This window comes from Oryzias latipes, chromosome 11 (genome assembly GCF_053564925.1).
Source record: "Oryzias latipes strain Hd-rR chromosome 11, Olatipes_Hd-rR_3.1".
Lineage (NCBI taxonomy): Eukaryota > Metazoa > Chordata > Actinopteri > Beloniformes > Adrianichthyidae > Oryzias > Oryzias latipes.
Genome location: NC_136247.1, coordinates 25,255,257 through 25,279,186, shown reverse-complemented (window position 1 = coordinate 25,279,186; position 23,930 = coordinate 25,255,257). Strand labels below are relative to the sequence as shown.

General features: G+C 40.3%; 1 protein-coding gene and 1 long non-coding RNA gene across 3 annotated transcripts; one reads left to right on the top strand and one right to left on the bottom strand.

The window, feature by feature from the left end:
• The first annotated feature begins 76 nt into the window (after nucleotides 1-76).
• LOC101162766 (pogo transposable element derived with ZNF domain) lies at nucleotides 77-19,336 on the top strand. Of its 2 annotated transcripts, none has more exons than XM_004073920.5 (25): nucleotides 77-301; nucleotides 2,943-3,036; nucleotides 3,419-3,546; nucleotides 3,662-3,722; nucleotides 4,084-4,305; nucleotides 4,403-4,606; nucleotides 5,032-5,117; nucleotides 5,197-5,352; nucleotides 6,148-6,422; nucleotides 6,529-6,686; nucleotides 8,435-8,535; nucleotides 8,634-8,780; nucleotides 8,897-9,031; nucleotides 9,837-9,914; nucleotides 11,587-11,645; nucleotides 12,347-12,478; nucleotides 12,576-12,635; nucleotides 12,729-12,844; nucleotides 13,077-13,122; nucleotides 13,527-13,722; nucleotides 15,012-15,416; nucleotides 15,490-15,792; nucleotides 16,965-17,165; nucleotides 17,248-17,378; nucleotides 18,720-19,336. In XM_004073920.5, exons 2-25 carry the CDS (start codon nucleotides 2,949-2,951, stop codon nucleotides 19,012-19,014), a joined length of 3,783 nt encoding a protein of 1,260 aa, XP_004073968.1. In that variant the 5' UTR covers nucleotides 77-301; nucleotides 2,943-2,948; the 3' UTR covers nucleotides 19,015-19,336. The 2 variants fall into 2 exon arrangements, with proteins under 2 accessions (XP_004073968.1, XP_011479009.1); XM_011480707.4 differs by having other exon boundaries at nucleotides 11,554-11,645.
• Nucleotides 18,720-22,722, bottom strand: LOC105355032 (uncharacterized). Its single transcript, XR_909541.3, has 2 exons — nucleotides 22,553-22,722; nucleotides 18,720-18,895 (listed from the first exon to the last, which is right to left on the bottom strand). It is a non-coding gene; the product is annotated as an uncharacterized LOC105355032 (long non-coding RNA).
• Between the last annotated feature and the right edge of the window lie 1,208 nt (nucleotides 22,723-23,930).

Here is a 23,930-nt window from a genome sequence, read left to right as displayed (position 1 = left end):
TTTATAACGTTTCGCAAAAAATCTTACACGATGTTTCTACACGAGTAAATATCACTCCGCCTTGCGTGAATGTAGTACCACTAATAGAGACGGCAAGATCCATTGAGAAAGCGGAAGGATACACGGCGGAGTTCTCGCCGCACAACGAAGGCAGAGTCGAGCGTGTTTATGGTTTCAAATGCTATGAGACATGTCCCGGAGACCAACGGGCGCTGCATTTATTATTTTATAAACCGCAAATTTTAAAGTAACAATTTTAACGAAATAGTTATGTATTTGCCATTTGAAAAGTCCATGTGAGGTAAGTGGACACGTTACACTCTTGTTTGGACTGCATTTCTTACAAAGTAAATGCAACCCCACAGTTAGCTTTTCGGCTAATTTAGCATTGTTAGCTAAAGCTGCTGAGTGAGTGGGGGTTTAAGTCTGGTAAAGCTAGTTTCTATTTAGTAAATGACACATTTAACTGTCTGTATGTAAGATTACGAGAAGAAAAAGTTATTAAAAACAATTTCACGTTGAATCACATTCAGTAATTTGGATGAACATAGCTTTGTAATTTCATGAAATCTCTCATCTAAATAGCACATTAGCTTAGCTTGCTTACCAACAGGGCTAATACATTTGAAGTGTACATGATTTATTGTTTTTAGTTATGAGTATTGATATGAATACAACTTAGTATGAAGTTTTAATAGTGTTAATTAGTCTTTGCTACCAAAAAGGGAAAACTTTTAGCTACAACCACGTTAAACAATAAATCGTAGAGAATTCGTAATTGTAAGCTAGCACGACGATAAGGTGTGAAATCTTTGTCAATTATAGTTAACCCCTTTTCTGCTTGCTCAACCAAAACTTAAAGCATATTTTGAACATTTTTTAAGAAAAGATATTGGCCAATTTTAGTATTGTTTTTAAAGCAACTTGTATAACTTTTGTCAACTGGTGTCATTGTCAAATTGTTGTGGCGTAAAGGATAGTCAAATGTAAAATTTCTGTCTTCATTTTGACATTTAAATACATTTTTGAGATCATTTCAGAACATTTAAAAGTCACACTCCAATCATCTTTTGATCTATTGTAAAAGGGTTCCCAGTTTATACGTTTATTTATTGATTATTGGTTTCATCATCATAATGCAGGTTCTAGCCAGAATCGATAAACCTAGATTCTCATTCTCAGAGCGGAAGTTATTCATTAGAAATTTGGCTCTGAGTTTTGGGCGTAGCTCTGGTTAGCAGAGTAAGCCCACCATCGCTTCCCATAATCCACATATTAACGCACTCTCCTGCTATCTTACAGTCCCTTACAACCTCAACATTATCGGAGCTATCCAGCCAATACAGTTTTTCCAGCTTAGACAGGAAAAACCAAGACGTACTTAGATCTCTGTGTCATCAAGCAGACGCTTGTGGATAGCCGATTGTAGCACCTATGTTACCGCTACAAGCTTTATCAAGCAGCATTTTGATGTCTGCTCCGAATTCAACAGTTTGAAAAAAGAAATACTCAGAAATGCCATTTTAACCCTAATTTCTTTGCATATGTACTCCATCATAACAAAAGCCACGAAAACATGATTAAAAAAAAACACAATTTTACAACACTGTAGATCAAAAGGTGAACAGAGTGGGACTTCAAATATATTCTGAGCTTTTAAATGCAGTTATAACTGCGTAGTTCTTCCAGTGTATGGAAAAAGTAGTCAGTAACTGTCAGGGCCATGGTCCTTACTCTCTTAAAGACCTTCTCCAATGAAAATTGTATTTTGGTATGTGTTTCCTGAGTATTTCTTTATTCAAATAATAGTAAATCAGGATCAGACCAAAAAAATGCCATTTCTACCTATAAAGTACAATTGGCAGGCCACCAGCTCCCTGCTCCGCTCTATTCCAATGCATCAACTTGTAGACAAATAGATCCATGAACGTCTTTGTTGTCCTCGTCTGAGCTGGAATCTGAATCTAAACTGTACGGCTGGATAGCTCTGATTTTGCTGTTTTTATGATGGTGATGTAAGGTTGGGCGTGCGAAGGGCTGTGAGCTAGCGGTACAGCTCGTAAACAAAGGCATTGTGGGAAATGAGAACAGGTTTACTTGCGTGCCAACAGTCCTTCTCACCACTCAAAGGCGGATTTTTGTTGAACTCCTGCCGCTCTGCAGAAAAACGATGTCCTAGCAAACAACACAGTTTTTTTGAGTTTGTCTAAAAACAGGATAACCATAATTAAAAGAACACTGGGAATGCTCTGAAAATAGATCAAAAGATGATCGGAGTGGGACTTGAAGAGCTTTCCTCTATATATAACAGAAAAGCAATTAAAAAATCTAAAGTAAAATTGTTTCTGCTGCTACATTTAAACTATAGATAAAAATGGAAATAATTGCTTTTAAAACTAACTAAAAAGCAATTATTTGTAGATTAGTCAATACTTACAACTATTAGTTGCAATCATATGTTTCTAATTAATAAACAAATCAATTAATAAAACATCAAGAGATCATACACATCAGCATTGGACGGTTTCTTTTAAATAGTTTTTTGTGTCTGTTGATGCTGGATGGGTTGATGAGTAGGGGGGGTTCAAACCTCAGACAGTTTTATTGTATATTTTGGGCATGAAATAGCTTAGTCAGCTTGTTAGTTCATTTTAGTATTTTCCTATTGAACTCTTTGTATTCGTGATCCTTTTGAGTTCATGTTTTACTTCGAAGCCCATCGAGACGACTGTTGTTGTGATTTTGGGCTATACAAATAAAATTGAATTGAATTGAAGTTACATGAAAGTAAAGTAACTTTACTGGATTCCCTCCTTGAGTTAATTTTTTTGTAATATTAAAACAGCTTATTTTTAGGTGTTCAATGTTTCTGTTTTTACCAAAATGTTGCAAGTGTGATTTTTTTTTTTTTTTTTTTTTTAACCGAAGGACTTTGTTTTCAGGTAAAGATGATGGACTGTGATGAGCAGAAGTTTGACGCGTTGGATGACACACCAGAGACGGTGGTTGCAAAACAGAAGCCACAACTGCATGAAGGTTGGACTGATTTTTTTAAACATTTTAGCTGAACAAGAAAGGAGATTGTTTTCTAAAAATAAGTTTGCACTAAAAAAAAGCAGTTCTATGCTTGCTTAAAAGTCATGTAAACTCATTTATATTCATTTGTTTTTGCAAAACATCTACATGTTTTCCTGAAGAAAAATGGTATTGCCAGTAAAAAAATTACAAGCAATAACAATATAGAATTTTGTTGTGTTAACTTATCTGTAAAACTGTTGTTCTTTGCAAACAGACTGGTAGATTAACATAGTCTGCCATAAAATCAGCAATAAAAGCTATTTGTTGTGTTCCTTTGTTTGAAGTACTCTAGTTTATTAATTAGGTATTACTGCTCTGTAATTAAATGTGTTTCGTTCAGTGGTGAGAACATTTGTCAATCTGATGGAGATCAAAAAGGAAAGTGACTCTTCACAAGTCGAGATAACTCCAGTTCCAATTCCGCCTCTGTCTAACTGCAAACTCATGAAAGTCAGCAGCACAGAAAAGGTAAATAAATCCTCATTTTGTGACAGTCATTTATGGTATAACCTGTTTGTCTTTTTGTTTTTTAATGATCACCCCACTCATAGTCTCATATTCTTCCTTACATAAATTCCTTTAGCCTGCAGGTTCATCTCTTGGCTTCACTGTCAATGGCAGACCTGTCAACACGCCATCTGGAGGTCAGTCTGTGTTTTTTAAATAAGCAAGTATTTGTTTTTCCAAAATTCAACTGTGAAGCATTGACAACTTGAAGCATTTTTGTAGTGTATATTATCGTGCAAAACTAGTTAGTTTACTTAGTCATTTAGCATCCTTTCCTTTACATTAAGAATGTGTTTACCGAGATACAAGAAAATAATTGTGACCAAAATAATTGGGATTAAACATTTATCCATCAATTACAGTCGTCTCTGTTTGTAAGAATTAAACTTTCAAGCTGTCCTTTATATTAAAAATAACTATTCTAAGTATTATATTTAATATCATGGGGGGGGGGGGGGTGCATGTGTTTAGTCAGTCATGACTTCTTCTGTCTTAAAGGTGCAGAGTTGAGGCTGTGCTCCCATCCTGGAGGATCCACCAGTGGATTCACCTCCATCCAGATTCCAGTCACTCTGACTGTCCACAGTCCTGCAGGGACGCATTTCTTCAACGCCACAGGCTCCTTAAATTCTTCTGTCACCTCCTCGAGGCTTTCACCTCCTCCTTCTCCTGGAGAACATGACCCCTCACCCAAGTCTGACCCTATTCCCATCATCACAGGTACTCAATGCAACCAACAAAACCCTAACGCCTGCTGATCAGTGCCTGTGAAGGTTTGGTGGTTATTGCATCTACGTTAACGCTCATTTTAATCCAGGTGTGGTCTCAGGCGAAGCAGCGCAGAAGGTTCTAAATGACCACAATGTGAACTTCACAAGTGATTCTCCTTCACAATGCGCTCCTTTTCCCTCTGGTGGGACGTCGCCTCCAAAGTCCAGCCTTCCTCAATGCACACCTCCAGCGGTCCCGAAACAAAAAGGCCTCAACAGCAAACCAGCAGCCAACAAACTCCTACGAAAAGGTTTGGTTCTTAACTGGGGGTCTTTTTTCCCCCTTCTTTGCAGTAAAATATAAAGGATTGTCCTTGTGCACAAATAATCCTGATGTTTGGATTATTGATGTCATTTACGGTAATTAACAAGTTCCAGCCATTGTTAAACAGTAAAAAGCGGAGATACTAAAAAAAGTTACTTTAATTGTGGTTTCATTAAGTGAATTTTGATTCATGAGTTGGTTAAACTGCTTTCCCGTTTGTCTTAGTGGTAATTTATGTTTACAGTGTTTTGCATTTGTCTAAAATCTGATGTAAACAAAAGTTACTTGAGCAAAAACTTTTTAAAGATGTCGGCAAAAGTCTACAATTGTGCATAAATAACGAAACGGCTCCATCAACAGCCAATTCTGACTTGGATTCATTGTTTGTCTAAATTGTCCGACTGCGTTTAGGGGAGATTGAACCTGCCACCCCCCCCAAATGCAAAGCCTGCGGCGCCCAGTACAAACTCGTAACAGAGTTGAGAGGATTCATGTGTGTAAGTCCCTCAGAAGTGATGCCTGGGTGTTGCTCTGCAGACTCTTCCTTCTGTCTTTTGATCCTCTATTCCTCTCCAGTTGTGCAGTCCTTCCATCGCTCTGAGCCTGAGAAACATGAAGAGGCGCAGCATCAACCAGAAAAGGAGGAACAGGAGCAAGAACCAGACTCAGAAAAACAACAAAGACCCGCAGAGCTCCAATAAAGGTTTCTCAATTTGGGCGGGACCCCCAGCGGTGAGTTTACGTCATAAAAGTTCTCAAATTTCTGATCAAAACATGTTCATAAATTCAGTATCAAATCTTATTACATGTTACACCATGGTCCAGGTGAATACTGGATTCTGATTGGCTGCTGGGTGTGGATTAAAAAGTATTAAAAACTGGTTGAATACAAATATTTTTGTGACCGTGGTATAAGTTGGTTAATGGCCTTTGAGGTGTGTATTATCAGAATTAACGCACTTCATGGAAGCAACCGTCCTCTGCTTGTTTTCAAAAATGCTGCCTTTCTATTGGTTTTATCTCCATAGCAACCATATTATTTTTTGTTTGCCAGGGGGAGACGAACAGGTTGATGCAATTTTCAGAAGAATCGGCAAAAGTACATTTTCGGGTTTGCTGGGCAACAGAAGTTTTTCCTTAACACTTCTAATATGTTCATATCGTACGCTGTATTAATTCATTCAGCTTGAACCAGCTATTTTAGTTTACAATACTATGGTAAAAAAATATGTGCGAGCAACAAGGATATGCCACTTTTGCCCGCCACCACACTAATGCTGTTCTAAATTTACAACTTCTAATTCCAATCATCGAAGAGTTAGGAGGCAATATATTGAAATTCCTAGGAGGAATTTAAATTTGAAATTAAATTAAACTTAAGCTGGTGGTATGTGTATGAACGTTTGTGAAGATCACCTGAATGAAACGTTTTGTGCAAAAATGTGAATTCAGAGATAATTTATGAATGCATGTTAAAACATTTTTCTATACAGTTCCTAATCTGTATTCGTGCGCTTCTCCTTTTAGGCTAAAGATGCCGCTCCGCCTCCGAAGATTCAAAGAACGTCAGATGAGGACTTCTCCAGCCTTACCTTTCCCTCAGTGTCCTCATCCTCCCAGGATCAGGATCTCCCCAAGCCCACTACAGAGATCGCCGAGGCCAAAATGGTGATCCTGTTGGAAGATTTTTACTATGGAAAGGATCCCGGGCGAAGTGGTAGCCAAGCTGACCTCACAGGTGGAAGGTCTAGTGGACCTTTCACCTGCATCATCTGCTCCCAGTCCCTCCTGAACAACATCAAGTGAGAAATAACATTTTTATTGAGCAGTAAACTCTTAAGCAGCTTAAATCGGCCCCAGCTGAACTCATTTGTGAAATGCAAAAACAGAAGGTTTCGTATTTTACAGGTTGATGCACCACATGCAGCAGCACGTGACCATGATGTCTAAGGATGAAGAAGAGGTTGACCCCGTGCCCTCCTGCTCTCACTGTTTCCGAAACTTCCCGTCTTCTTCCAAGCTGCAGTGTCACCTGGAAGCGGTTCACATCTGCTCGAAGTCCGTAGGTGTGTACCGCCAAAGCCCTCCGAGTTTTCCTCCTGATTCCCAACAACAGGATGTGTGGGGCTGTGGATCATTCACAAATCGAGATGCGTGATTCTCAGATTAAGCCACAATTCTTACTATTGGATATGTTTGAATGGCTTTTTACTGCTTGCATGAAAATTAAGAGAACATGTATTTAACCACCATCGTTTATAACGGGAATCAAAACATAAAGGATAAAAATACAAAGATTTGGAAGGAAAGACATGATAATTATGACTTCTGTCAACCTCATGGGAATCTTTAGCGATAAACGACACATAAACATCACTGTTGTTTTGGATCATTTTACAACAATGCTGAAAATGTTCACAACATTTTAGCTGATAGTAAAATAGTAACAGAAGCACCTAAATAGAAACGGAACATCTAGAAAACACTCAGTCCTTTCATGTAAACAGACAACATTGTTTCCAACGGAAAACATGTTTTACAAACTGACTTTTTTCCATCTTTAGTGGATAAACCTTAAAAGTATGGAGAGAAAATAGTTTCAGCCAATGCTTAATCCTGCATTTGTACCTTGTGTCTGCGTGTTTATGTGCAACTTTGGAGTTGTGTGTGTGTAATTCTTGCTTTGCAACTCATACATTTTGTGTGTAACTACTTGCAATTGTTTTTTTCGCATGTAATGAAATACGAAATACAAATTACGCAACTTGAAATTACAGCTGCTATGAATTCAAAACGGCTCCTAGGCAAACAGATCTTTTGATCGCACGCACCAATCACCTGACACTCTCACACACACACACACAAAACTGCATTTGCACACAGATCAGATTTGAGACTGTTCACGTCTCCAGATATGGGTAGATGATGCGTTTAAATGCTGCTAGAAAGCTGGGTCATCAGAGTTGTCTGATAACGCGCTTTTGACTTTATTGTGAATAATATTTAGTAAAAACTTGATAATTTTTTACACTTTCTTAGACCGACATGCCCTGATAATTAAGATTTAAAACTAATTTCTCCCTGGCTGCAGCGCCTTTCCTGCTCTTTCCTGAGCTCTGGTTTAAAGCCACGGCAACGGCAGGCAGCGTCACAAAGTGATAAGGGTTTATCAGAAAACTATGATAACCCAGCATTCTAGCAGCCTTTAAATGCATCATCTATACATGAATCTGGAGACATGAAAAGTCTCAAATCAGATCTGAGCGTGAATGCAGTTTTGTGTGTCGGGCGATTGGTGCGTACTATTTTAAGATTATTGTGCGAAGGAGGTGTTTGGAATTCATTGCTCGTTTTAAGCTGCTGTAATTTCAAGTTGTGCGTCTTGTGGTTCCAGTCTGTCTCATAAATATATTTTTTGGGTGCAATTTTGCATATTTTATTAGACTACCGTGAATAAATCTCGATAAAGTTCTGTCTCTCCTCTACAGAAGGCATTCAGTTTGACAAATCTACTTAAATCTTTGATCGTGAGCAAAACTGTTTCATTCTATAATCCTGGACTTATTTTTCTACAACTTTGGGAGCTTAAACAAGAGAGAAAAGTGTGAAAATGTTCATGTCTGTCTGAGAAACGGATTTAAACTGTCTATAAAAGAGCAAGTTTGCTACTTTGAAGATTTCCTCTATTTCTGGTTATTTTTAGAACCTATTCCCCCTTTACCTAAACTGTTTTTCTGTTGTTTTCAATATTATTTTATAAGGAAAATTGTTGCAATATTCATCTGTATGTATTAAGAATGGCTTTTTCTCGTAGCGCTGTGTCGAATATGTGAGCTGGCGTTTGAGGACGAACCGGCCTTCATGCGGCACATGAAAACCACACACAAACCTGGAGAGATGCCGTACATCTGCCAGGTCTGCCTGCCTGCCTGCCAAAAAACAACAACAACACACTTTACATCTTCACAACCTGTTGCTCAAAGACAACTGTGCTCTGTGAACTTTTTCTGCAGGTGTGTGACTTCCGTTCGTCCTTTTACTCCGACGTCTGGTCCCACTTCCAGGACACGCATGCAAACACCAAGCATCTGCTGTGCCAGTTCTGCCTGAGGGTTCTGCGCAGCAACATCTGCTACCAGCAGCACTTTGCTCGCCACCAGGTACAGAAAACATGACCACATTGGGTTTGACGCTGCTCAAAATGAGTCATTTTGAAGGGAAGTCTTCAGTTGTTTTTAATTGCTTGCATAATTTATAAGAACTTGTGTGTCTGCAGAGGAAGCACAAGCTTAGCTGTGACAAGTGTCGTCTTCACTTCCTCTACGTGAAAGAACGCGTTGAGCACAATGCGCTGTGTCACAAAACTCACATCAAACCCCCTCAGCTCTGTGGACTCAAGCCTGGAACAAAGGTAAAGAAAGCCACAGGCCACGGGTTTCACCTGATGGCAGCACACCTGATCTCATTCAGAGGATTCAACCGAAACATTTATGAGAAGAATTTACGGCACCGAAAACCTCATCTTGCAGTGTGCTGGTCTGACACAGGAAACATTCAGTCAGAAACACACATCCTGCTGTCTGATGGTGAAACCTCAGCTACTTTCTGCAGCGGCAGAGCTACGTTTCAGTGCAGACCATTGACTGTATATGAGAACTGGACTGATCCCTCCCCCCTCCCATTGCAAACAGAATAACCAAACTACCTGTTTTTAATTCTTGATAATCTTTTTTTCTTCATATTTTTACTGTAGTGCAAGTTATTCAGCTTATAAACTGGCCAATCAGCAGCCTCAATAAAACGCGGTTCCCGCTTGCCGTCACTTCGAAAGCTGGAAACATTTGATTGACAGATTCTCTGAATCCTGATTATTGACAGTAGTTGCCATAGAAACGTTAATTCAGACAGACTCGGACCAATCACTGCCTACTGATGTCATCCGTCTCCAAATGGTCAAAAAAAATGGCCACAGAATCGACTCAGCTAGGTTGGAGGTAGACCTTGTTCTTTCTATGGGTGACATCACACTCACTCGCTCCAGTTGTTATATAGTCAATGGCGCAGACATGTTTATTTATACAAGGATTCTGTGTATATCTGAACGATATGTGAAACGAGTTTAATGGGAAACTTTATGATTTTTATCAGTTTTAGGGGATTCTTTTAAAGGGGAATTGGCACATGTTTGTATTAAATAAGGTGATTTTTGTCTACAGGTGACTGTGCGGATGTACGCTATGGTTGGAGGACCTAAAAGTCAAAACGGTGTACTGAAGTCGATCACTCCATGCAAGGTGAGAACAGAATTTCTTTTTGGTTCCGTGTTCCACAAACCGAAGCAGGTTCCTGTTTTTCCAGAAGAATATAAATTATTGGCTCACACACAAACGTCATCTACTGAAAACATTTTTTTCTGCATCTTTAACACTTCAAAAGTGCAGCTCAGCGGTTCTTTGGCAGCGGTAGTATTTTATATAGATATATTTTTTCCAAACTCCATCAAGAACTTAATGATCATTTGGATGGCTATTTTTGTTTTTTTGCAGTATTGACTAGTTACACTGTATAGTGTAACGAGTATGCGAGTACTCGGATACTTGCGATCTGAATATTCGCAACGTCCAAGATCGCTGATTCGCGATTTGTATAAATATGACTAGTTACACTGTATAGTGTAACGAGTATGCGAGTACTCGGATACTTGCGATCTGAATATTCGCAACGTCCAAGATCGCTGATTCGCGATTTGTATAAATATAGTGTAGTAAAAAATAAACATTGAAAACGATGTATTTATTGCTCTGAATGCAGAATAATGTTGGATTTTAAGTGTATAAACTCAAAAAAGGCAGAAAGTAAGCAAATCTTCGAAATGAAATGTCGATGAAGTTCCCCATTTTCAAAGTAAAACCATCGAAGGTTTTCTTGTAGTTGAAAGAAATGACACTGAAGTTCCATTTACTGACATAAAAAAACACAAATTTGCTTTAGCCCCTAGTTTCTTACATTCTTTCAAATACAGTAACTCTTCAACGCAACGTAATTCTAGCGGATTCTGAATTATAGAAAAGCCGCCTCGCTCTGAGATGCAGCACAACAAAAAAGGGAAGTAAAGAAGAAAAGCAGGACCCAGTTTTTTTTAATCTGATCTCCTGTTCTAAATAAAGGTATGAATGATGGTGATTTAATACAGAAAACTTTTAATTTTATACATCCAGTAAAAAGACATACATAATGCAACAAATACATTATGTTAAAAAGTAAGAGTCGTAGTTCCATCAGTGAATCAAATCGCCACCTAAGCAAAAATGCACAGTCCTAGTAGTGATGTTTGAAAAGCCATTAATCTTTCTTTGTTAGTAGAACAGTTCATGTGAACTCTCCTAAAAACACAAGTGGCCCTGCTAAAGAATAATAAGAAATTGCAACGGCAGACTTATATATTATTCTTTTCTTTCTGAAAATGTCCAAAGCTTTTATTTTTCTTACTTTTGTCTTACTTCCACTGAAGCAGGTTCCTGTACCGAAACCATGTTTCATCTGCTGACATCAAAACATTTTGAAGAAATTGTAGAAATTTCCACCTCCAATTTCCACACCATTTTCTTATCCATTAAAATAAACAAAAAATGTTTGTTTTCTTGGGAGTCTTCCGGTTATCAGACAACGTTTTGCAAAAGAAGGAGCTATGCAACAAAGCAAAAATATTTCATAAAGAAATGCATCATTCTGACATTTTAAAAAAGACGAGACGCTGACACGTTGCAAAGACGTTTTGAGCGTTTAGTTCTCCAGAGAACCACACTGAAAGCAACCGTTCATAGATGTTTTGTGAGAAAATAACTTCATTCTCGGATACAGTCATTGGCTGAGCTTTGAACGAAAGCCAAAAAAAAAAAAACAGTATTTGTTGTTTCTTCTTCTGATCTCCAGGTTGTAAATGTTTCCTCGCCTCCTCCCATTCAGGAAGCTCCTAAGAAGAACGCGGTCGAGGGTTTGAGACTGTCGGGACTGAAAACGGACAGGTACAGGTTCCACGCCTCTGCATGCTGATCCTCCTGTTCTGTTGTGGTTGGAAATATTCAACAGTCTGAATTTTTGTTAACCTCTTTTTTTCATAGTAAAATCACATCAGAAAATCTGTTTTTTGCTTATTAAAAAAGAGAAATTATAGTTTTGGTTTTAAGTTGTTTTGGCTACAAACATGGATTTAAATTAGGCCCTTTTTCCAGAAATAATGCAACATATTATCAGCATATAATCGTTTTTTTGTTGTTTATTAGACTCTTTTATCTGCTGTGCGACTCGTTTCTTTATTCTGCCACAACTTCTCGCATTTCTCAGGTCTGTTTTACTGCTTGATTTGTTTCAATGTTGGATATTTAACATTCAGCCGCTCTGTTTACATACTTGAAGTCCACTTTCTTATGCAAACACTCATGTTTAATGTTTTGTGTGGAGGCTGTTGAAACTATAAACATCTTTAGTTTATGTTCGTGAAAGTGTGGGACCCTGAATGCACCGTATGATTTACCCTTTATCTTGGCTTTTACTTGAATCCGTCAGCTCTGATTTTGTGTTTGAGAATAAAGTGCTGCTTTTTTTTTAAGAAGAGGTATCTTTAATCTTTTTTTTTTCTTAAATTTATAATTACCCGGACACATTTATACTTTTATAGAAGACGTGTCTTATTCTAGCCTCTTAAACGTCTGCTTCTGCTTTGCAGGGCGTCTCAGTCCTGCATCGAGTGTCTGGCCTCCGTTCCAGATTTCCAACGTCACTTTCCATCTGTGGTCCGCTGCTCCCTCTGCAGATTTGTCACCTGTTGCTCCGCCTCCTACGCCAACCACATGATCAAGTATGACAGCTCCTCAGAGATCTTCCATTTCTAAATGTATTTCTCTAAAGGCTGTTTAAAAATGAATCTCTAAAACTGTTGAATTTCTTTGGCGCAGTAATCACACCACCAGCAGGAGAGCCCGGCAGTTTCCAGTCATCTTCCAGCCCGACCCAAGGTTCCCACAGAATCTCACTCTGAAGGCAAAGAGCTCCTTCTCATCTGCAGCTCATTAAATCTCATCATGGGCTTTTTATTTTTCTATTTTCAGGTTGTCTGAGGAAGTAATATGCGTCGCATGCTCGCTTTCCAGCTTCAGAGGCGATGTCATAGCAAACCACCTGAACGAGAATCCGTCACATGGATTTGCAAGGATATTAAGCAAAGGTAGAGTTTTTGTGCACTTTATCCTCAGTCCAACATTTACTGTGGAAATTTTTTACTTTTATTTTATTTTAGTCCAGGACAAACCACTGGATTGAACTAAAAAAATAAACTAATTCTGTCCGTTTGTTGTTGTTTTTTTCCTGTAGAAATTTATTGTTAGTCTGTTTGTTTTCCTAAAAAAACAAAATAATATTCATAGAATTAAGCAAAGTATTTTGATAAATGTGTTTAGTTTCAGATCAAAGTGAAGAAGAAGCTAAGAAGTGCAGTTCTGACAGGTAAAGACAACATTCACTCATCAAAATCTGCAGAAAAATAAAGTAGTTGGTGTTCAAAATAATATTTTTTTTATTCTAAATGTACCGACAGGTTTTTACTGCTAGAAATTAGTTTGATAATTTACATATTTGTTCTTATTAGTTAATGTTTTAGTGTTAAGATTGTATCAGATTAAAAAAAAAGACAATTTATTGATTTTTTTTTTTTTTTTTAATCTGCATTTAGGCACGCTGAGTTTCCATATTTTACTAACGATAGATTTCTAAGTGAATCAGTGAAAGAAAATGCAGCAAGTTGTCTTCCAAAAATAAAACAAGTTGTGTAATCTCGCCTACCTTCCTGTTGTGGTGTTATTTCCTGTATTTTGATGGTGTGCAACTCTTAAAATACTCTTCCTCCTCAGGCCCACGGTGACCCTCAGCGGGGAGGGAAAGTTTGTACCGATCCACCTGGTCCCCTCCAAAGAACCCTCCAAACAGCTGACCATCAAGCCTCTCAACTCCAACTCGAAACCCTCTTTCACTCCGGCCATGACCGTCAAGATCATGGCGTCTCAGCCCGACCTGGAAAAGGTCGTCACATCGCCAGACCTGGAAAAGGTAACGCATCCCGCAGAAGTCCTGGACTGCAGGGGCCAGGTTGTTTTTCGCAATTATATCATATACCTCCAATTTGGCTGCAATTTTGTGGGAAAGTGTGAAATTTGGCGATTTTTCGCACAGCGTGGAAAAAGAAAACTTTAGTTCTTCACAAGATTTCACACACACAAACCACCAACTTATATCTGCAACCACAACCAAAGTTTCGTTGACCTTTGACCCTGGGAAGAAGCCACCATCTTTTCCCAAAAGAATAAATCACCTTTCGTACCTGCTACTAATTTGAACTCCTCCCAGGGATTTCGATCGGTCGCTTCGTAACTCCTCAAGCGTCACTGGGAACCTACTTTGGGGAAAAAAATAGTTGGTCTTAAAGTTTGTAGATTTTGAACGCCGTTGGTGTAGCGAGCTCGCAAAAGTGACGTTTCGCTGTTGCTCACATTTTTTCCTGTCATATTGTGCAAATCTAATACATATATCCCTGGCTCAGGCTGAACGAAACAATATAACACACCATAGGACTTTATCAGGAATGTGGGCGTGGTTAAGAAAAAACCTCTGTGGCCAAGGAAATTCCAAAATTTACTTTTGCCAATTCTTTTCAAATTTGCATTGACCAGTTGGTCTCCCTCAGGTAACCAAAATATGAAATGGTTGCTATGGAGATTTGCCAATACCAATATTTAAACATCTATAGAAACACAAAGTTTAGATATCCTTTTTGTTTCTTTATTTGAAATGCCCAACTTTTCTTTTACTGCACAATCACATCGTACTTGACCTTTTTAATATACAGCAAAGGAACAAAAAACTTTCATATAAATATATCCAAGCATTCAGACAATTTATTCAATATTGGACATAACTGTAAACCCTTTTAGGAACATGTATCCCTATCAGAAATACCTGAAAACAGACTGTGACTGCAAACACGAGCGTCCCAATCTTTTAGGAACAAGTATACATTTAAAAAACGAACAGTAAACGGAACAGATTCAGTTTTCTTTAAGGTCTTTTGTCCCGACTCAAGAATCAGTGAGTTTTTAAAAATATTAAAACGAAAATCACCAAAAACAATTAGAACTGGTGTTTCAAGATGAGTCTTGGTTTGATTTAGCGGGGCGACTACAATACTCTGATGGAAAGGTGTTTATTTGGGGAAGTTCTGTGAAACGTTATGGAAAACCTGGCTAAAAAAGTGTACAAACCCTGTTTAATTCGGATTGTGCTGTGGATTCTGCATGGATGATCAAAGGTGAGGCTGAAAGTTTTCCTTCTTCCTCCCCCAGCCGCAGACCTCGACCCTGTCCATCTATAATCTGTCGGTCATCCTGTCTTCAATGTGTCACGGCGTCGCTCAGGCTTCCCGCCGCTTCCAGACACGCCCTGGAGTCATTCGCTCCTGGATCACTCGCCAGCAGCGCGGGCTGCTCAAGAGGAAGTGGCGCTGGAAAACGGACAAAATGGCGGAGTGGGTGCTGAATCGACGGGAGCAGCAGCTGACGGTGGGCGAGGACGTCCTGCTGCTGACGGCCAGAGCCACGCTGGGAGGGAGCTGCAAGCTGGAGGAGTATTACAACTGGACGGTGGACGTCATGCTGAGACACGACCTCGGAGTTCAGACCACAAACAACCACAAGCTGCATCAAATCGAGCTCAGCAGCCACTTCTTCCTGAAGACCCTGTTCTCACAGGTCAGACAGACCCCCGACTAGACCTCCATCCAGTCTAAAACAGTCTTGAAGAACGAGCTTCGTCTTCTTTCAGGTCCAGAATCTCGCCGTTCCTCTTCACTGCTTGGGCTGCATGGACGAGCTCCCGGTCTTCATCAACCTCGACCAGTTCTCCAACCAAAACCCTTCAGCCTTCCAGCTGTTCACCTCTCATCAGGAGAAGCCCGTGATTGACATCGTTCTCTGCGGTTTATCCGACGGCAGCTTTTTGCCCCCCATGCTGTTCTACACGGGAGCCGCTCTTCACGTTCCCGAAGGCTTTCCGGACAACGTCCTGCTCGAATCTCGACAGCAAGGATTCACGGAGGAGGAGCGCTTGGCGCTCTGGGTCCAGAAGGTCAGTGACCGAGTTTTTTTCCTTAAATGATGAGGATTTTCTATTTATTTAAGCAGCTTTAATCCAAGAACAGTGGGGAAAAATCCAGAAGCTCACCTCCAATTTAGTTTTTTGGTGATGATCTCTTTGATCTTTTTACCAAAAAGTGCTAAATAGGTATTCAGTTTTACATCACAGGTCTTCAATGCCATTTATTCCTCTGCGTTTAACAAACCACAAAGGCCATCAACGCCAGATCCATCCACTTCAGCCGTAGAATTTGTGTTCAAATTAAAAAACCATTGGTCTTAAACTTTGAAGGCTCCAACGCTCTAATGTCGGCTCACTTGTACAGAATAAACAAACAGTCTTCATTATGTCTTTTCATTTGAGCAAAGTCGGGATGTTTTGATTTGTCCATAAGGCTTTTAGCATCACTAAAGCAAAGATTGTATCTATGTAAAGATGCTCCACACCTCGCTGAACCTCGGCTTTGTGATTTTGCAGTGGTCCCCAACCGTTGTTTTTTTTTTTGCCAACAGACACGTTTGATGTCACACTTTAGTTTTAGGGATCCGTTTGAATGAGACTGCAGTTAGCATTCCGTTTTTATTTCCCCTTAAATTTTGAAGGAAAAAGCGAATCGTGCAGTTTAGACTGTTCACTAGATTTAAATGTGATTTATTTTTGGTGCTTTTAATTTGGCGGTCAGATTAGCCCCCTAATTGTAGAATTAAAAAATAAAACTTTCAGAATAAGTTAATGAATAAAACACCAAAAAAAGTGTTTTTTATTACTAGTTTTTTTTTTGGTTTCGGTTTGTTTGGACAGATTTGAAATGTTTTCAATGTAGACAAATTTTTGCAGCATTCCTCCCTTTTTCAATTATAAACCAAACATTTATAAATGACTTGTTTTCTTTGCAAGCTTTTGCAGTTTGTAACAACATAAAAAGTCAAAAATGAGCAAAAACTAATTTATTACAACAAATTAGAGGCTTCCTGTAATCACAGCTCAGCTAAACAACTGCAAAGTTTAATTTTTACATTTTTTTACATTTTATTCTGAAAGGCTTTAAAAAGTCTTAAGTTGAACCTTTAGGAACCCTGAACAGCATGATGTAAACCATATCTGCACACATTCCTGAGCAGGTGTGCCTCTGTGTCACGAGACTGCCCTCCTTTTCCCGGTAGGTGTGGTGTCCCAACGTGGCGTCCAAATACAAGCAGGCTTCCATCCTGCTGATGGATGTTCACCGAGGTCACCTGAGCACCGAGTTCCAAGGGAATTTGTCCTCCTGCCAAACCCAGACAGCCGTCATCCCCGCAGGATGCTGCTGCCGCCTGCAGCCGCTTGACGTCTGCGTGGCACAAGTCCTGCGAGATCACCTGATGGTACTGCCTCCCACCTGCGTCTGACCCCGCCCACCCTTCAGACTCATCAACGCCCTCTGTCTTGTTTGGTGATTGCTTACAGGCTCGATGGAACCAGCTCGTCGCAGAAGGAGGGCTGGACGGTCTGGGACTGGACCAGCTGGCTCTGATGCTGGCCTGCTGGGTCAGCGAGGCTTCCTTCACCCTGAACTCCAAGAAAAAGATTTTGCACAAGTGAGATTTCCTAAACCCAGCAATTCTGTGATATATTGCTATTTATTTGGCAATAGTGATATTGATTTCAAATGCTGCCAAAAGGATTTTAATTTCAGTATTCATGAGCAAACATGCAGTTTCAATGTCTTACTTTGTGTTCCACCTAAAGTAAAGCAGACGTTCACTCATTAGTCTCACAGTTGTTGTTGTTATAAAGCTCAATTAGACACCAACAACTCAGTTTAATCAGTGATGATGGGTACCAGAACTCTGCCAAGTTGGGACCGACCCATACCAAACCACTGGTACCGTATAAAAACGTGGATTCTGCTACTTCGTTTGGGACGGGTCGGTCACTATTTAGTGTTTCTGTACTATTCTAGCCATTCATTGAGTGAGAGTTCATCTGTATTTCACAATAAAAGATTCTAATATAGCCACCTGATGGACAAGAGTTACGTGTTCTATCATCTGATAAAAGGCAGTTGCCGTGGCGACGAAACCCACCTTTGTGAAAACGGAAAAGCGGTGCTGCAGTGCAGACTGTCAGAAAGAAGGAAGTAAAGTATCTGAGGCAGATTCAATCGCTCTCCTTTCCCATGATGCGCTGTTTTGTCACACGTAAGCGTCTTTGGAGAAAATTGGCGTGTTTTAAAAAAAATTTGTTTTTTACTTTTGGAGCACAGGTTCATTTAAGCACCAGAACTGTTTTAAAAGTCCCCATTTAGCACCGGCTAAAACCCAAACGGTACCCATCCCTAATTTGAGCAGAAATTTGAGATTTTTTTCATTGTTTCTATGATGATTTCATCCACCAGCTTTTGTCACATTCGTAAGGTTCAGTGCTTTGAAATCAATAGCCCTTTATTTTCTTAACCCATACCTATTTAACCTTATTGATTAAATTACTGTTAAGTTTGTGTTGTTGTTTTTTTGACAGACTGAAAAATAGTTTGTTGTAGAAACCAGACAGTGTTGAAAAACTGAATATCTTAACTTACCAAAATAAAAGCACCTGGGGCTTACATGTTAACTAAAATGTTTTTTAATTTTATTCATGGAAAAGTGTATTAGCATTCAGATAGTTTTGCTCTTTTAAAATTTGTGATTTTATTGTCTCTGTTACAGTCCTGTTATATGGATTGTGTCGTGATCCGCATCATAACGGCAGACTCTTGCTAGTCTTCATGTGCGTTCTGCTCATTTATAGATGGACTTCCTCTTTGTTTATTTTCTCATCTGTGAGCTTTGAAACAAACAGACGACATTTTCCGTTCGGGCCCCTGCTGTGTGACCGCGGCGTTCGTCCCTCTGGGGCCTCCGTAATGACGTCACGTTGCTCTGTTTCCGACCCCTCAGATCCTTCAGTTTGACCTGCAGCCTGGACCACTCGGAGGCTCCGGGGGAGGCGGCCAGGATGATCACGGCTCTGAGCGAAGCCCTGAACCAGCCCCCCGAGGCCGAAAAGGCAGAACCGAAAGTGACACCGTCGCAGGTGAAGGAGACGAAGACGGATCAACGTGAAAAAGAGGCTCCTGAAATGAGAGAAAATGAGGAAGAGGAGGAGCTTTGCATCAGAAGCCCTTCACATCTACGGCAGGTGTTTGATGGGGACAGTGATGAAGAGTCATTTCCTGGTTTCCCAGACTGCTGAGGCTGCGTCAGGCTTTTATTTTGAAATACCGATGAGCCTGGACCTGCTGCTGAGGAGCCTGTTAGTCTCTACAAACATTCAAAAGATGAAATTCCAAAGGACTCTGAACGAAGCTGCTAATTTCATGAATTAATATCTCTAAACAAGACGTTCAGAACTGACATTATCCAATTTAAATCTTTAGAGGTGATGTTTTTCTTCTCACTGTTCCAGGGCGGGACCTGGCAGTTACTCTTTTCTATATGTACAGCTTATTTTTGGGAATCATAAAGCGTTTGGGGTCTTTTGTAGCAAATTAATAATAAAAAAACAACAACAGTGACTTAAGTTTGTTGTATTTACTGCAAAATTCATCGTCAGCTTCTATATTCTGATTTCCATACAGAGTTATAAAAAACAGATTAAACTGGAAACACGAAGGAGGTTTATCCACGTCAGCTGGAATTTCAAAATTAAAACGTAATCTGCAGATTGGGGTCGGCGTAGCCTGCAGAAGCTGATGTATAAACCCAACACACGTTGACCTCTGACCTTGTCTGCATCCAACATCCCCGCTGACACTTAAATATAGCAGCCATGAGAACAAAGTCACTTTCCCAGCATGCTCAGAAGCAATACATTGACCCCCCCACCCCCCCAAAGGATGAGGGGGACCATCTGGAAGATGCTCGATGGGAAGGTATTTAAATCTCTTTAGAGACGAGGATCAATCCTGTGAATTCCTTCAGAATAATAACCGATGGTCCCAGCACTGATTTTCAGAATAAGAGCCGCCGATTGGTGTTAATTGGACGAATTCTCTATTTCAGTTTTTTTTCTGCGACCTAACGCTCACACGGCAGCTGGAGCTCACGTCCGCCACAGGAGTCATTAGCATCTGTGAGCATTCCTCCAGCCAGCATTACCAATGCGAATGAGCTCCCAGCATGCCATCTGTTTCCCGGCCTCCTCGGTGCACCAGAGGAAAGAGGTCCAGCTTTGATGGGCCCACTCGTCTCTACCTAAATCTGCTTTTTACTTTAGCTTTAGTAAAAATCTAAAATAACAAGATGTGGTTTGAGTCAGATTACACGTTCTGTTTATAGATTTTAATCTGAAAAGAGGAAGAAAACCCTCAAAACTGAGGTATCTGTTCTCCTCAGAGGATCTCTGAGCTGCTTCTCCTCACACCACTTGCTGGTTCATTTGGGGAAAAAACCTTTAAGCAGTGTGACTAAGCAGAAGTGTGTCAGTTGTCTTTTAATCTGATTTAATCCAGCTCCCGCTGCAGATTACAGTCTGAACAGATTTGTTTTTGCAAAGTGGACAAACTGGTTTTCTCAGATTCGACTTTCTCACTGGTTTCTGGTCTCCTGACAGTTACAGTCTTTCTGGGAGAAGTGATTTAAATGAAAGCAGTCGTGTTCTCACAGTTTGAAACTCCCACTCTGTTAGAACAACATATAAACTCCTCTTCTTCAGGTTTAGCTCATTCTTTTTAGCCATACAGCGGAGTATAAAAGTGAAGGAATCAATGCATACATGAATAATAAATGTTCTACACACTAAAAAAAATGCTGGGTTAAAAATATCCCAATTTGGGAGATGCTATAACCCTGGTGTTGGGCCAAACACAGGGTTGTTTTAACCCAACAGATTATCAATCTGACCCAATTAAATGTGTTGGGTTTTTTTCAAATTAAAGTCTGGTTAAAGAGACCAGGATGTTGCGTTAGAGTTACTAAGGCTGCATCCGATTTTCCAGCTACTCCCTAACTACTAAAAAACAGAGTGCGGGACTATCTAGTGCCCTGGATTTTTAAAGTAATTCGGACACCATGCTCACTACTTTTTTATTTTTTAAACGGCGACTATGACATCATCGATTTCACGAAGTGAAAATCTCATTGGCTGTGTCACAATTCCTTCCTTACTCACTGCATAGTGCACAGGAAGCAATGCATTGTGGTCTTTATTCGCCAATCTAGTGAGCATCGATGCACACTGTATTTTCACAGAGACTTCTGGAAAATTTCTAGGGCACTCGATTTTGGAATTGTACATTCGGACAGCCCTACAAAATGGCAAACGCGCTATAAAGAGAGTAGTGAAGGAATTTGGACACAACCGCAGACAATTAAAACCGTAAGCGCCATTGTACGTATGAAGCTACCCAGCGCCATCCTCGCCACGCCCTTTTATCTTCGCCCTCACTGGCGGAGCAGCTGGTACACGCCCCTCACTCTCCCCCTTTGCCCCTGTCAGCCTTTTTGGCATCTTTTCTGTTGGTTTGTCTCCATAGCAACCATGTTATGTTTTGGTTGCTTGAAGTTGACGAACAGGTCAATGTAATTTTTAGAAGAATTTGCAAAAGTAAATTTTGGGATTTCCTCTGCAACGGAGGTTATTTGTTAACCACGCCCACCTTCCTAATATGTTCATATCGTATGTTATATTGTTATGTTCATCTTAAGCCAAGGATTCACGTATTACATTTTGGTTTAAAAAAAATGCCAACAAGAGATGAACGCCACAGGAAGTTTAAGAAATATTATGGGATGGCCACAGGACCTACTGCTTGGGAGCTAAGTTGTGTAAAATTTGGCACTTTTCATATTTTCGCACCCCATGGAAAAATAAATGTTTTGTTTGAGAGATCTTCCCAAAATTTCACACAGACGCCATCAGATTAGGTCTTCAACCACAACCAGAGTTTGTTGACCTTTGACCTCTGGGTCATGTTTGCCATCTTGAATAAAAAAAATAAGAATATCACCTTTAGCATTTCATACAAATTTCGATCTATCGCATCCTAAGACCTAGAGCAACATCGGGAAGCTCCTTAGCAAAAATGTTGGAAATAAAGTTTGCAGATTTTGAACGGCGTTAAGGAATGCGGGCGTGGTTACCAAAAATCTACTTTTGACGATTCTTCTAAAAACTACATCGACCCGTTCCTCACCCCCTGGTGACTAAAAAATAAAATGGTTGCTATGAAGATAAACCAACAGTTTCCAAACAATTGCAGAATGAACCCAGCACCACGCCGGTCGCAGAGTTCATGTCATTATTCCGGGGTTTTTTCTGAAACTCAAAGCCCTGAAGCAGAAAAACAAACCCTCAAGTGGCATCACGGCTCCCATGATGTTTCCCTTTTTTTTTTCTAGAATTAAAGGCTTTTCTCAAACAAAAGCTGCTTTCAAACTCCCCCCAACCTCAGCGAAAGTTCACTCAAGCTACACCCCCTCATGTTTAAGATGTTTACAAGAGAACAAGCTGAGTTTTTCTTGGCCTCCACGAAGCAGAAGACGAGCAGAAACCGTCTACTGCAGTTTTATTGACATTTCTGGCTGTTCTTCTGTTTGGGGGAGATCACACACTTTGGACCGCTGCAGGCAGGATGGGTCTTGTTGCCGTAACAGAAAATAAAGGACCACATTTTGAGGAAAACAGTTTGGATGTTGTTGTTTTTTCTAATAGTCAATGCAGACATTTATCAGTAGTTAGTGACATATTTCAGACTCCCCTGGGGGGGTGGGGGGGTGCTGACAGGTCTCACCGTCATTGTATGTCTCATCTGCAGCATGAAACAGGATGAGAACAGCAAATTCTGGTGGGATTCTCCTCAGATCCAGCGTTCAGATGTCCATTTGTGGTCAAAGCCGGTGAAGTCACCCTGCAGAGGATTTCCCTGAGAACTGCCTCCAGAGTCCATTGTTCCCCATCCAGCTGGTGAGAAAACAAACGGCTCTTTTTTTATTGCTCTTTGAAGAAAAAGGACTGCAGAGTTTTACAAGTTCTACGTCCTCCAGCACCACCTGGATGCCGCCCGCCTTAAGCCTCGAGTTTCCCCTGGTTTTTACGCAGAACCCGACCCGCAAACGCTGAAACCTGAGCTGCAGATATATCATGTTTTGTTTGAGTCCCGCGGCAGCTTTTCCTGCCAAATAAAAGACAATGCTTTGTGCTAAATGGGGGCAAGACGGGACAGGAAAGCTAGAACAAAAAACACCTCATGAATGAGACGCTAGAATTCACCTCCGAGATCTGATTAGCCGACGTTCTGCGGCCTTTTGTGCATCGGTTCAGCCTGGATTCAAGCCAGAACCAGAAGCCCGATCATCAACATTAATCACTGACTGACAGCTGCACACAGAAAAAGAAATAAAAATACTTCAAATGCTGGCATTCGACTGTTTCCGACATGTTTGGAGAAGGGAAACAGAAAAAAAAACAGGCAGAAAACAACAGAGATAAAAGAAAACCACCTTGTGGAAGTAATTAGGATCATTTTCAACAAGTCACTAACATTCCTCTTAAACACTTTTGCAGTTTAACCCCTTCGGTTCTGCAGTGCTGCATGTGGGAGGTTCAGCAGCCTACTCCTACTGCACTAAAAAACCCAAAAATGGAGAAGTAGGAAACCACGGGGGGAATAAATGCGACTCAGGAAGAACCCCATTGAAGCAGCCATTGTGTGTCGCACAAATGCAGGTTAAAAATGTTTCTATGAGCCATTGGTGATGCAGGAAAGCACCTGCTCTCCTTCGCCTCAAATCCTCTTAGTCATCTCAGGCCAGAGTGGGAATGTTCTCCTGTGGATTCAAGGCGTGGAACCAGCAGCTTCCATGCTGGAACTGGTTCTCTACCAACAACAGGCAGCATTTTCAAACCAGTATGGCTGCCGTAAGGTCCCTCTTGCCCTTGTGGGGTCCAGATGACTATATAAGAAAGTGTTTTTTTTTGTCAAATTAATTTATCACATCTGACCAGGGTGCCAGGGGCAAAGGGGGAGAGTGAGGGGGGTGGATCAACCACTTAACCAGCAGGGGTACCACAATGGAGTGCTTGAGATTTCAATTTTTTTTTTGGAATTTCTAAAATGACATAAGAAAAAAAAAAAGAATTTTAAGAAACAAGGGGGGAAAAAACTTTTT